We start from the raw sequence: 15,587 nt of genomic DNA, 5'->3' as shown, positions 1-15,587 counted from the left end.
CATAAATTAATTTCATATCAATAAAAATTCACCTTCCATTGTTTTTTCAAATATAAAAAATTGAATCTCCAACAAGGTACTTGTCTTTTTGACATGTTATGTGAATTTTAACTTCATATGTCTTATTCAAGCTCCACATGGTTTAATATTTTATTTGTCTTCCTTAACATGTTTTCCTAATTTATAAACATATGATTGATATTACCATAGATTAACATATAAACATATGATTGATGATCATATAAATATGACGATTTGCAGGAAAACATGAAGTTTATACCTGAAGTGTTATTACTATCATTAACAATTATACTGTTGGAATCAAGCATCATATTCGCACGACAATATAAGAATTCAAATCATATCAAGACGGCTACTTTTTATAGTGAGCAATTTGTATTGGAACCAGGAAAGGTTACGATAACAGATTTATTCGATATTGAGTTTCCAAGAGGACACATCGGAATCAAGAATTTTCAAGCCGAGTTAGTTGATGAACATCGGAATTCTTTGCCATTATATGAAGCTTACCTGCACCATTATTTTGTTTTAAGATATTTTGAAAATGTTACTATGTCACGTCAGGCTAATCAAAGTCAGCCCATATACGGTAAGTATTTTAGAAGAAATGATGGAGTATGCCAGGGTAGTGTTAATTCATATTCCTGGGGGCTTGGAGTTGATGCACGAAAAACTAGCTTAGAACTAACAGATCCATTTAGAATAGAAGTAGGTACGCACCCTGAGAATGTCCCAATGGAGTATAATGAAGAGAAATGGTTATTCGATATCATGGTTATTGACATACGTGGTACAGAAGACAAAAAAGGTTGCACCGAATGCAGATGTGACCATTATAATGTCAAAAGTGAAGACTTTGTAAGCAAAACTGGTATTGATGGGAAACCAATGTCTGGTGATTATAAAGGAGGAATTTTTTGTTGTGAAAAGACTTCTCAATGCAAATTACAAAAAGGATATAATAACAAATAACAGAGAAAAGCTTCCCTTAAATATACAGTAACATGGGTTGATTGGGATCAATACCAAGTGCCTATTAAGTTTTACATACTTGATGTTACTGATCAAGTGACATATAATGGCTCCGAACCAATTCATAATTGTATGGTAAGTGACAAGTATATTTCATTTCAATTGAATGCTAAAATGCATGATTCATGTATTTCACATGGTGACATAATTTATCATAGGTAATTAGATTAGCCAAAAATTATTTTTTATGAAATGAAGTGAGTATTAATCTCTTTTTTAGTTATACAATAAATTATCGATAAAATTTTTTTAATTTTTTTGCAGGTAGAGTATTCTATCACTCCACAAAATACTGACATTGGGCATTATCATATTAAAAAGACAAAGATCCCAATGAAAAAGGGTGGTAATCTAATCTACTCTACAGTTCATGTGCATCCAGGAATCGTTAATGCAACTTTATATGGGGAGGTAATTATCAATATTTCATATATAGTCTTTACAACTACGTATAAATTATTTTGTTAGCTGACCATTCTATATTTGTTTATTAAGTAATATTATTTCTTAATTTTCCATCTTCTTAAGAAGTAAAATATTTTAAAATATATTTGTCCTTATTTTTTTCTTTTCTTCAGAATGGAAAGGTATTATGTGCGGTTCAACCAACATACGGCACAGGAGAAGAGCCAGGAAATGAAAAAGGCTATGTTGTTGGAATGTCTGGTTGTTATCCAAAACCAGGCTCTATCAAGATTCAGGATGGAGAAATATTAACTGTTGAATTCATACATGAAAACAAATATAATACTGGACTTATGGGACATTTCTACGTGTATTTAGCAGAAGAATTACCATAGTTGTCAGAACCGAACCGGTAATCGAACTGGTCAGATTTCTGGGTCATTGTTACTGGGTTAACCGGTGGGTCACTGGTTGAACCGGTTAACCCGGTGTAATTAAATAATTATATAAATTTTAATTATTTTTTCTTTATTATAAGTACTTTTATTTTGTTTTTATAAAAATAATTATCATTTTTAAATTTTAATATTTTATTAATTAGTTTATATTTATTGTATTATTATATTATTATAGGTGAAAACTCACTTGCAATTATTTTCATGTGAAGTTGATATTTAAAAACAGTTAGATGATTTCACAAGTTTGACTAAATATCATCTAACGATTTTCAACTATCAACTTCATATGAAGACAACTGCATATGAGTTTTTACCTATTATTATATACTATAAGTATTTATTGAAAAATAATATTAATAGTAGATATCATATAATCATGAAAAAAATAAATTGTGATTAATAATTTTTTTTGTTTATCTTTTTAATTTATATATATTTAAAAAATTTTATAGTTAAATAAAATATAATTAATTTAAAAATGAGTGACTTTAAAATTAAAATAAATTGAATATAAGTAAAATAAAAGATTGCTATATGTATTATAATTTGTATATATATTGGTAACAAGCATTGCCAGCTTGGTGGTAAGAGTGTCCTTGCTGTCGAAACCCATGTCAAGCATTTTCAAAAAAATTTTAGAAATCACAAGCCTTGACACTTGGCAGCGCTAGAGCATATGGAGAATGGTGGACTTTGTAAAGCCCGTAAAATTAGCAGATAATTTTTCAATAAATTAAATATTAATAAAATAAATTTAAAATATAAATTTTATAGTTTAATAAGATAGAACGAATTATAATATAAATTTTGACACTAATTTTAAAAAGTTGGCCCAAGATTGGGTCAAACGGGCCAAACTGGTCAAACTGAGCCCAAATCGGGCCCGTGGGCCCAACCAACTCATTAAATGAAATGAGCTTAAGCTCATTCTCCTCCCCATTCATGCAAACATGCTAGGTTTCAGCAAGAAAGGGGGGAGGAACACTTTCCATTTACAAACCCTCACTCAAACCTTTGATTCCACATGACTTCTCGCCCAAGCTCCGATCGCCGCACCGTTTAAGGTCTTGGGAATGTAGAGGCAATCCTAGAATGCCGACACTCTGATTATAAAACTTAAAGGACTAAAATAGAAACTAAGAATTAAGGTGATTCTCTAAGGCTTTCTAAACTTAACCAATTCTTTAAATCTAACTAAAACTTAACTAGAACCCTAAATCTCTCCGCCTTCCCTCCATTCCTCCATCTCCGGTGAAATTACAAAAACAAACAAACAAACAATAGCAAACACAGGGAGAATATAAGTAATACAGATAGCAAATATAACAAATAGCATATTATACTCACTTAGAAAATCCCAATTAATGCACAAGCAAGCAATTTTTTAGGACTTTAATACTCCCTTTTATCTATTTAAAAAATATATATTCTCTTTTTCTCAAGGATTAAAATAACATACATTTCAATTTATTTTCCTAAAAGTACCTATTAATAACCATTATCATTATATATGTAACTTGTAATAGTTATTTGGTTTATTTAAATAACAATAATAATATATAATTTAAAATATATATTTATTATTAGTGTAATAAATTGTACTTGTTTTAATATTTTATCACATAACATAAAATATTTTAAGTCATTATAAAAATATTAATTTAAAGTTTTTATATATTCATGATTACTAATAAAATATTAAAAATAAATAAATTTATTACATTAGTCATGAAATATATATAAAAAATTGAATTAAATTTTTTTGTAATGAGTTAAATATTTAATAGCATGTAATAAAATATTAAAAGCAAATAAACATTTATTACAATAATAATAATAATATATTTCATATTATTATTTAAATTAATCAAGTAGTTTTCACTTATAATAGGAGTTAAAATAAGCAATAATTAAGTAAGAAAAAATATGCAATAGTTAAGTTAAAATATTATATTTTAGTGCGAAAATTTTACAGATCAAAATCCTAGACAGTCAAGTCTTTTTTTTAACTAAGTTCAACCAAGTCAAATTTATATACGAGCGTTTATGTTATCGTTATCGTTTTCGTTCTCATTGTTCTTCGTCCTCATCCTCCTCCTGCTTCACCTTTATTATCATTATCATGATCATGATCATCAACATTATCATCATCACCATCTCCTCCTTTACCACCACCTCCTCCGATCCTCTTTCTTCCTCCTCTTCCTCCTCTTTTTTTTTCTTCCTCCTCTTCCTTCATTATCATCACTATCGTCGTCATCATCTTCTTCTTATTAGTTCAATATCATACAATTAGTTTAATAATAACAAAAATGATATATAAATTTTCGATTAATGACACAAAAAATCTATTAAAAATTGTTTAGAATTTTTAATTAGTAAAAGTAAAACCTGCTTTTTTTAGATGCCCTATTGGAGGAAATTGTACTTCATAAAGCTCCAAACAAAATAAATAAAAATTCTATTAAAGTTATTTGTAACTTAAGAAAATTTTTTTTATCATAAATAAAAAAATTTAAATTTCACATTATAATTTTGCTGAACTATTGCCGTATAAAAGCAATGCTCTAAGTACTGAGTTAAGTAGGCCATTTTTTACAAAAAAAAAAAAGAAAGAAAATAGAAAGAGGGTATCCATCTATCAAATTAATAGATTATAAAAGAAGTATTAAATATACGAAATACCAAGACAGTATCGTATTTAATTTTCTAAATAATTTGTATACTTTATTAAGTCTTTTATTTTAAAATTTTGTGTTAGTTTGAACTATAACATAAATTCATGTGGATTTATTTTGTGCCAAAATATCAAATGAGTCGCATAAGAAGAGGATAAGGTTAAAAAACAAATTTGACAAAATCTAAAAAAATATTTTATTATCTAAACAATTTTGCAACTAAGATGAATTCATAGTTGAGTTGGAATTAAGTTGTCACCTAATGTATACAAAAAAAATAAAAACTATTGTTACATTAATTGGAACTAATAACAAACAATGTTTCTTAACAAATGGAACACATAGTTAGAAAGCCCACCAAAATAGGCATCTAATATTGAAAATTCAACAAAATTGTCATTAGATTCTGCTATAAAAGCAGTAGACATACAAAAATTTCATATCAATACAAATTCACCTTCCATTGTTTTTTCAAATATCAAAAATTGAATCTCCAACAAGGTACTTGTCTTTTTGACATGTTATGTGAATCTCAACTTCATATGTCTTATTCAAGCTCCACATGGTTTAATATTTTATTTGTCTTCCTTAACATGTTTTCCTAATTTATAAATATATTATTGATATTTCCATAGATTAACATATAAACATATGATTGATGGTCATATAAATATGACAATTTGCAAGAAAACATGAAGTTTATACCTGAAGTGTTATTACTATCATTAACAATTATACTGTTGCAATCAAACATCATATACGCACGACAATATGAGAATTCAAATCATATCAAGACGGCTACTTTTTATAGTGAGCAATTTGTATTGGAACCAGGAAAGGTTACGATAACAGATTTATTCGATATTGAGTTTCCAAGAGGACACATCGGAATCAAGAATTTTCAAGCCGAGTTAGTTGATGAACATCAGAATTCTTTGCCATTATATGAAGCTTACCTGCACCATTATTTTGTTTTAAGATATTTTGAAAATGTCACCATGTCACGTCAGGCTAATCAAAGTCAGCCCATATACGGTAAGTATTTTAGAAGAAATGATGGAGTATGCCAGGGTAGTGTTAATTCATATTCCTGGGGGCTTGGAGTTGATGCACGAAAAACTAGCTTAGAACTACCAGATCCATTTAGAATAGAAGTAGGTACGCACCCTGAGAATGTCCCAAAGGAGTATAATGAAGAAAAATGGTTATTCGATATCATGGTTATTGACACACGTGGTACAGAAGACAAAAAAGGTTGCACCGAATGCAGATGTGACCATTATAATGTCAAAAGTGAAGACTTTGTAAGCAAAACCGGTATTGATGGGAAACCAATGTCTGGTGATTATAAAGGAGGAATTTTTTGTTGTGAAAAGACTTCTCAATGCAAATTACAAAAAGGATATAATAACAAACAACAGAGAAAAGCTTTCCTTAAATATACAATAACATGGGTTGATTGGGATCAATACCAAGTGCCTATTAAGTTTTACATACTTGATGTTACTGATCAAGTGACATATAATGGCTCCGAACCAATTCATAATTGTATGGTAAGTGACAAGTATATTTCATTTCACTTGAACGCTAAAATGCATGATTCATGTATTTCACATGGTGACATAATTTATCATAGGTAATTAGATTAGCCAAAAATTATTTTTTATGAAATGAAGTGAGTATTAATCTCTTTTTTAGTTATATAATAAATGATCGATAAAAACTTTTTAATTTTTTACAGGTAGAGTATTCTATCACTCCACAAAATACTGACATTGGGCATTATCATATTAAAAAGACAAAGATCCCAATGAAAAAGGGTGGTAATCTAATCTACTCTACAGTTCATGTGCATCCAGGAATCGTTAATGCAACTTTATATGGGGAGGTAATTATCAATATTTCATATATAGTCTTTACAACTACGTATAAATTATTTTGTTAGCTGACCATTCTATATTTGTTTATTAAGTAATATTATTTCTTAATTTTTCATCTTCTTAAGAAGTAAAATATTTTAAAATATATTTGTCCTTATTTTTTTCTTTTCTTCAGAATGGAAAGGTATTATGTGCGGTTCAACCAACATACGGCACAGGAGAAGAGCCAGGAAATGAAAAAGGCTATGTTGTTGGAATGTCTGGTTGTTATCCAAAACCAGGCTCTATCAAGATTCAGGATGGAGAAATATTAACTGTTGAATTCATACATGAAAACAAATATAATACTGGACTTATGGGACATTTCTACGTGTATTTAGCAGAAGAATTACCATAGTTGTCAGAACCGAACCGGTGATCGAACCGGTCAGGTTACTGGGTCACTGGATTACTGGGTTAATCAGTGGGTCACTGGTCGAACCGGTTCACCCGGTGTAATTAAATAATTATATAAATTTTAATTATTTTTTCTTTATTATAAGTACTTTTATTTTGTTTTTATAAAAATAATTATCATTTTTAAATTTTAATATTTTATTAATTAGTTTATATTTATTGTATTATTATATTATTATAGGTGAAAACTCACATGCAGTTATTTTCATGTGAAGTTGATATTTAAAAACAGTTAGATGATTTGACAAGTTTGACTAAATATCATCTAATGATTTTCAACTATCAACTTCATACGAAGACAACTGCATGTGAGTTTTTATCTATTATTATATACTATAAGTATTTATTGAAAAATAATAATAATAGATATCATATAATCTTGAAAAAAAATAAATTGTGATTAATAAATTTTTTTGTTTATCTTTTTAATTTATATATATTTAATAAATTTTATAGTTAAATAAAATATAATTGATTTAAAAATGAGTGACTTTAAAATTAAAATAAATTGAATATAAGTAAAATAAAAGATTGCTATATGTATTATAATTTGTATATATATTGGTAACAAGCATTGCCAGCTTGGTGGTAAGAGTGTCCTTGCTGTTGAAACCCATGTCAAGCATTTTGAAAAAAATTTTAGAAATCACAAGCCTTGACACTTGGCAGCGCTAGAGCATATGGAGAATGGTGGACTTTGTAAACCCCGTAAAATTAGCAGATAATTAGTCAATTAATTAAATATTAATAAAAAATTAAAAATGTTAATTTTATAGTTTAATAAGATAGAACGAATTAAAATAAGAATTTTGACACTAATTTTAAAAAAATTGGCCTAAGATTGGGCCAAACGGGCCAAACTAGTCAAACTGAGCCCAAATCGGGCCCGTGGGCCCAACTAAATCATTAAATAAAATGAGTTGAAGCTCATTCTCCTCCCCATTCATTCAAACATGCTGGTTTCAGCAAGAAAGGGGGGAGGAACACTTTCCATTTACAAACCCTCACTCAAACCTTTGATTCTGCATAACTTCTCGCTCCGAGTTCTGATTGCCGCACCGTTTAAGATCCTGGGAATGCCAGAGGCAATCCTAGAATACTGACACTCTGATTATAAAACTTAAAGGACTAAAACAGAAACCAAGAATCAGGGTGATTCTCTAAAGCTTTCTAAACTTAACCAATTCCTTAAATCTAACTAAAACTTAACTAGAACCCTAAATCTCTCTGCCTTCCCTCCGTTCCTCCATCTCCGGTGAAATTACAAAGACAAACAAACAGACAATGGCAAACACAGGTATAATACAAGTAATACAGATAGCAAATATAACAAATAGCATATTATAATCACTTAGGAAATCCCAATTAATGCACAAGCAAGCAAATTTTTAGGATTTTGATACTTCTTTATTAGCCTTCTTCTCTTCATACCTGTAAAAACATAAAAGAAATAAGAGAAAACCATATTATTTAAAACAAAGAATAACAATCATATATAGGTTCACACTTTATTAGTCTTCTTTTCTTCAATGTGTTTTACACAACCATATTCTCATTCTGTCCACGTCGTTTTGGGAAAAAAATTGCTAATTTGCCCTGCAACAATATTGTTTGGATTGAATCCTAATTACCAAATTTATATATCCTACATATATAACTTACAATAATTTACTCATAGTAATAACCAAATTAATACACAATCCTAATATACCATGATATCTATTCTTACGCATACTCACGCACAAGTTCTTATATGTATGATTGAATGTGTTTTGAAGGTAGAGAAAAGCCTTCAAAGTCATCCACAAGCAGTTAGAGTAATTCATACTCGCTAATATGGAATTCAAGTCGATAATTCTAATTTGGCTATGAATTTTAACCCCACAATGCAAAGGATTTAATCCTATTAGTTCTGGTCTGCTGCTATGAGTAGATTATTGTTGCTCAAGAGATTGTTAGTTGATGTTGACATTCCCTTGGAGGAGTTGATCATGGATCTACTCACCAAACTTTGGAAAGGGGACCATTACTGGGTTTGCCACTTGTGTTCCCACACAATGATAGTTCATCTTGGTTTCAATGCCTTGCTTGAAGTTACCGAGTACAACACGTTGATTTTCTTGTTCATGCATGATATGATTAATGAGTTTCCCTTAGTTCAATTGTTCTATCTTAAGTTTCTCAATGGATGTAGTATTTAAGAGGGGATAGAGATGAAACTTGAGGAATAGAGGATTGTGCTTCTTGAGTTGGTTGAGATGAAGGAGGTTGTTGAGCTTCCCTTCTTCTTGGTGGCCTTGGCCTTCGCATATGTGGATTGAGCATCACCCTTTCCATGCTGTTAGATGTAATTGAGTGGTCCACCTTGATTGGCTCATCTTCATCAAACTCAACCCCAGCTTGTTCACAGAGTCCATGTATAAGGATTGGGAATCCAGGCCTTGTTTTTTTTAATATACTCTCAGCTATGCGTTGGATATTAGGGGGAATGATTTCCTCCACATTTACCTCTTCTCCTGTCATGATATAGTAGATTAGAATGACTCTTTCTTTAGTCACTTCGGAGTTGTTGGAAGAGGGAATGATGGACCTCCTCACAAACTCAAACAAACCTCTTGAAGCCAGAAAAAGATCACTTCTTTTCAACTAGTTTGAGTTTCCTTCGGCATCATTTTTTTATTGGACCCCCAGTATGCAAATATTATTTACGACATCATCGTATCTTGGACAGGTACTTAGTCTCTTCTCATAGCTCATTATGGATCTCCCAGTTTTAAAACTCTTCGGATCGCATCGGGTCCGAAGTCCACGGGGAAGGTTCTAGTTATTCATCCATTGCGGCGTTTTCATAGAACTCTTGGACTAGCAAGAACCCCACTTTGATAGATAGGTTGCATAGAGTTGCCCACTTTCACCTTTGGATTTGTCTATAGATGTCTGGGTAGAGCCTTCTTTTTATCTCAAATCCCACCTCAGGTATCACTATCTGTCCACCAAAGAATTGATGCTCATGGAAGGGAGAGCGGAACCTTTTCTCGTCATGTTGAGGTTTGGTGGGTGCCTTGCCCTTTTTTTCCTTGATAAGGAGGCATCAGATTTGGGAGCCATAGAATGAGTAAATATGAATGAAGTGGAATCGCAATACCAAACTTAGAAAGTTGCTTGTCCTCAAGCAAGAATAAGAATGTAAGAAGGGAGGGAAAAGACGAAGAGAGGGTGAGGTGAGGAAGAATGATAGCTTGTGAAGGTGAAGAAGGTTATGAAATAAAGAAAAGAAAAAGAAGTGGGGGTGATGCCTCGATTGGTAAAAGAAGTGGGGAATGAGTAAGGTGTAACGACCCAATTTCAGTATGTCTAGATCATATTGGAAACTGAGTGCTATCAACTTGTCTTCCTAATTATTATCTATTATTTACTATATGAGCCTGATTCATTGTTAAAAGTGTAGTTATTTTGTGAGGTACTTTTTTTTTTTAAAAACATTTGGATTAATAAACGGCATCATTCATAATCAATTCACAAATAATAATAGATAAAATAGTGATAAACAACCACACTTATATACATCTCAAGCAGTTAATAACATTCAGTTATCCAGCCTTTATTAGAATATAGATCTTAGTTAGAACACCCCTAGAAATAGCTAGATAATATATATACACAACATCCTAGGCACTAACCTATTCAAAAATTCCCTTAGCTGGCGTTCAAGCTAGCCTAGACTCTATACTCAACAAATCCCTCTAAACTACAAAAGCGAGTGAAGTACGTTCTAGGTCTTCAAAACTCGGGTTAGGTTGAACATCATCAAAAGGTAGATTATCCTCTACTACTTCCCTACACGATCATACTTCGTCCTGGGACAACTCACTGGCACTCCATTAAGTAACTACCTATCAGGAACCTTGGACAAAGAATCTGAGTTAAAGCGTGAATAGATGGGGTGTAGACATTGATTGGTCTTACGATATATATATAAACAGAGAAAAAAGTTTGCCCTAGACTTAGAAGACTACCTAGAGCGGAATCCTCTTTGTGGAATGATCATCAGTAGATTATGAAAAGGTACTCCTGCTTCCATCTGAAGGGGGGAGAAAGAGAGAAGGGGTAAGAACTGGGAAGTTCTTAGTAGAGTCAGATTAATTAGTCATGTTAATTGCTTTCATCGTGCTTATCAATCAGTAATATATTTTACAGTAAACAGAAGAAAACATAGAGAATAGATAAATAGAAAAAACTAAGAAATAGAATATAATTAGAGAAACACAAGATAATAGCAGACAGTAAACACAAAAAATAGAATACAAACAGAAAAAGCATGGATTCATACAACAATCATAACAGCAAGAATGCACAACCAAGTATGATGCATGTCTGTCCTATGCAGGCCATGAGCTCACGTGTCCGTTTACACCCTGCAGCCCGACATTACTTAGGAACTAGTCATAAATATGGTTTCCTATTGCATCCTTCGTGTATACGTGTCGGTGGTCAAGAATATTACTCCTTCATTACAACTGACATTCGGCGCAAAGCTCAACACCATAATATATGCACAAGAGAAACAGCGATCCTCAGTTCGTGGGCGTCCCCGAGATTAACACACAACAAAACAGTTATCCTTAGTTTGTATAGGCTATCCCTGAGATCAACACACAACAATTCGTGGGTTATACCCGCATTTAAAACAATTAAGAGTTCGTAGGTTTCTCCGAGACCAATGATCATTCAATTCGTGGATGCATCCCATAAAAAATAATCAATTTTCTATTTTCTGTTCTTTGCTTTCACAAGACAATTCTTCTTTCTTCGATCTTGTTTAACTTTTACTTTGCGACTTATTTCAGTTTTCGGTATGAATAGTCATCCTGTCCCAAGCATAAATTCATTAAGTCTATACTAAACTAGTTTAACTTTTCATATTTTGCATAACCCTAAATGCAATGTCAAGTACTAACTATGTTACTTCTAATTTATTTTCCTAAGTGATTTTCATCTTTACTTTAGAATTTTACTTTCTTTTTCTTTAACTTTTATCTTTTCTTTAACATTTTATCTTTCTTTCATTCTTGCCTCACTAACATTTTCTTACCACTCCCTAGATATTTTATGAAGGTAATTATGAGATTCTGGGTTTAAAGTTATCTTCCTAAGAGTTTTAGAAAAAAATGACTTTTACCATTATTTTATTATTTTTATAATAAAATAATAATATTTAATATTTATTATTAAATATTTTTAATAATATTTTATTCATAATTTTCGAAAATTATATTTTGATCCCCAAAATTTTACAAAAGTTATATTTTGACCCTTTTAACTTTCATATTTATACTTTAGCCCCCTAAACTTTTAGTATTTATACTTTCTCCCCCAAAACATATTAATATTTACACTTTGACCCCAAAATGGATCAAAGCCCATGTTCTTCATGTTCTTGAGGACATTTAAAGTGTTATTCGTGTTATTCGTAAATTCTTCAAATTCTTTCTTCAATTCTAACCCGTTTTTCAATCTTTTCAGTAACTGATTTTTATCATAATTCAAATTAAATTAGCAGCTACTAAAACTCCATGATTTTTACTCGATTTCAACGCTAATTCATCCCCAATTTAAGGCCTAGGGTTCGGTTTTCTAGCTATACCCTAGAACATCATTCATAGCTTGAATATCATCAAATTTCATAAAATTTTTATCAAATTTTCAACAAGAATCACTCATATGAACAATCAATTTCAAGCATAACCAAACCATACAACAATTACACAACTCAAACACAATTAATCAAGATTAATTTCACCAAACTCTACCTTAGTTTGCTACCCCAAATCTCGGTTGCACCTAGTGAGCTTCCGAATTCACTTTTTCCTCCTAAATCCAATTAAGAACAACTTTAAACTTCAACAACTCCAACTGGCCAAACCTTAGCAGCAGGTTAGAAAGGATTTCTCATTTCAAACTTGCTGAAAATTTAAGTTTTTTTGGCCCACAAGTCAAGTTAAGCAAGAGATCTATGGAAGAACATCAAGAAAACACATGTTTATGCATGGTTCCTTGAAACCGAAGCAAAGAATGAGGGAGAGAAGCCATCTCACCTGATTTTGATCCAAGAAAAATCACATGATTTTGAAGAGGAAGAAGAGAGGATTACTTTAATCAGTTTGAAATTTTTATTTGAGTTTTAGTTTGGAAGAAATCAAGATTTGAAGATCAAAGTGTCATGAAGTTTCTCTCTTTTCTTTCTCTCTTATTTTTGGCCATTCAAGGAGGAAATGAACCATCTTGGAGTGTCTTGGGGGTGGGAAAAAAACGTGCTTGATGATGATTGGTTGATTAGGGAGGTTAGTAAAAAATATCTCAAGTGTATAATTACTAAAGTTAGATGTATTAGAACACACTTAACAACATATCTAGATATTAATATTTGAGCTACTAGTATAGATGACACTAGTAACATAATAATCATGAGAATAGAAGATATATGATGAGGCATTAGCATTGCTAAAGTCATCAGAGAGTATTGGTGTTAACCTGCACCAGTAGACTGTGAGCCCGGTTAAACTTATCTCCTGTTTTTAACTAAATCAAATCAAATAATATTCTAATATTATTCAAGCAACTCTAATATTAATATAATAATAATATTATATTATTATTTCTCTTCTCTCACGAATCGAGTCCTGCTCGTCAAACTGAGACTAACTATGGAAACCAGAAACTGAAATTCTTAACCAAAGTGGGTCAAAAACTAAGTTCTTCGCGACTATGCCGTCAAACTTAACTCAGAAGAGGTTCTTGCTTAGTGATGACATAATGATGATGTAGATTGAGGTGCTTGATGATACAACAGAGGTGAGGTGCACGAATCAATAGAGCTTCTAACCTTAATCAAGGAGATTAGTGATTCATGCTAAACTTCAAAATAAAAAATAATGTATGAAAAACGGCCAAAAGGTCCTCAGTCAAAGTTTTTACGAACCTTTTATACTAAATTCTAAAACAAAACCTAAAAATCAAATTCAAATTAAAATCCAACGAAATCAAATCATATCTTCCACAACTAGTCTTCAACTCTCCTTGTGATTCAGATCTAAAACTTAGTGATTCAATCCTTCGGCATGAAATATGGGCTTTGAGTGATAAGTGATTTGCTTGTCGGCTTTTGGGCTTTGGGCGTGTGACATGCCTACTCATTGGCATGTTGCATGCCATCAATTTTCAAGTCCTGGGAGCAGCTCCTTATTGGGCGTGTTACACGCTAACTTTTAGCATTGGATGAGATTTCGAAGGCGTGTAGAAACGGCACGCTGTTGTTGATTAGCATGTGACACGCCAGAAAATGCTCAATCCTAGAAGTTTTTACCCTGGTATGTGACACGCCCTCCTCTTGGCATGTTGCACGCCACCATGAAACTCCATCTGTGGATGCCTTTCTAGGGCATGTGCCACTCCCAACCTTAGCGTGTTGCACACCCATTTTGTGCCTTGAAGTGCCTTGAATTTGAGTCTCTAAAAGGCCCAGTGTGCCATGTCCTTGTAGTGGCATGTAGCACGCCAGTTTTTGGTTTGGTTATGGGAAGCTTGTCCTGGGTGTGTGGCACGCCCTCTTGTTGGTGTGTTGCGCGCCACTTTCAATATTAGTTCTGGGAGGCTCACTTTAGGTGTGTGGCATGCCCTCTTGCTGGCGTGTTGCATGCCACCTTCAATATTGGTCCTGAGAGACTCACCTTGGGCGTGTGGCATGCCCTCTTGCTGGCGTGTGCACGTCAGTTTCAACATTCAATACTGGGAAGCTTGTCAAAGGCATGTGGTACACCCTTGTCTTGACGTGTTGCACACCACCTTCAATCATCAATCTTGGGAGGTCTCCTTGGGCTTGTTGTACGCCATTATTCTGACGTGTTGCACGCTATGAATTTGTGAACTTTGGGGCCTCTGAAAAATTGGCCCAACATGCCACACCTTTGGACTGATGCGTGGCATGCCAACTTTCCTTGTTTCGACCATAAGGGCGTGTAGCGCGCTCATCACTCTTCTTCTTGGAAGTGTTTTTTTGTTGGCCCTCTTTGTTTATATTTTGCTTTTTTTTTTTTTTGCTATGATTTACTTATAATTATCAAGAAATCAAAACACTTAAAATATCAATTGAATAATATATAAAAACATATAATTATTAAATAAAAATTATCAATTCTGTCTAAGAAAAAAAAAGATAATACTTAATATGCTCATGCACCATCCATCAAACACATTGCTGGCTTGTGTTGCATGTAACAAACTGACAATGCTGTCTCAATGTGCAGTGCAAGTACTGTCTGATTGCCGCAGTCCCCATGCATGCATTGCATGATAAGTCAAAAAAATTTACTAACATGTTTCCAATGGCAAAAGTGTGTGCCAATAAACCCGCTTTTTATTTGTGACGCGGGAGAAAAGTGCGTGTTTTACTTTACTATATTATAAAAATAAAGAATGTATTACAAAATAAGAAATGTTAGTAGCTATCAAAATTTATTATTTTTGAGTATTATTTAATTATTAATTTATTTTTTTTAATTTATTTTTTTAGTTTAATAATTTAATAATATATTTTATTCTATATTTTTAAATATTAATGATTAACTAATAATAAAAAATAATAAATTTTAATATTTTTT

At 31.9% G+C, this 15,587-nt stretch overlaps 1 protein-coding gene across 1 annotated transcript; it reads left to right on the top strand.

The window, feature by feature from the left end:
• Positions 1 to 267: 267 nt before the first annotated feature.
• Positions 268 to 6,788, top strand: LOC112721782 (uncharacterized). The gene is made up of 7 exons (XM_025772812.2): positions 268 to 916; positions 1,022 to 1,128; positions 1,318 to 1,464; positions 1,632 to 1,719; positions 5,429 to 6,147; positions 6,336 to 6,482; positions 6,693 to 6,788. Exons 1-7 carry the CDS (start codon positions 268 to 270, stop codon positions 6,786 to 6,788), a joined length of 1,953 nt encoding a protein of 650 aa, XP_025628597.2.
• Positions 6,789 to 15,587: the final 8,799 nt, after the last annotated feature.

The sequence above is a fragment of the Arachis hypogaea genome, chromosome 11, assembly GCF_003086295.3.
Source record: "Arachis hypogaea cultivar Tifrunner chromosome 11, arahy.Tifrunner.gnm2.J5K5, whole genome shotgun sequence".
NCBI classification, from domain to species: Eukaryota; Viridiplantae; Streptophyta; class Magnoliopsida; order Fabales; family Fabaceae; genus Arachis; species Arachis hypogaea.
Note: the sequence above shows the minus strand (reverse complement) of the source record. Positions and strands in the feature narration are given on the sequence as shown.

Bases quoted from the DNA above. Each gene is read 5' to 3' on its own strand.
- LOC112721782 (XM_025772812.2), top strand. From the start codon at position 268: ATGAAGTTTATACCTGAAGTGTTATTACTATCATTAACAATTATACTG. The intron at 917-1,021 runs GTGATTATAAAG...TTAAATATACAG, and splicing joins TGATGGGAAACCAATGTCTG to TAACATGGGTTGATTGGGAT. The intron at 1,720-5,428 runs GTTGTTATCCAA...TATTGGAACCAG, and splicing joins CTATGTTGTTGGAATGTCTG to GAAAGGTTACGATAACAGAT.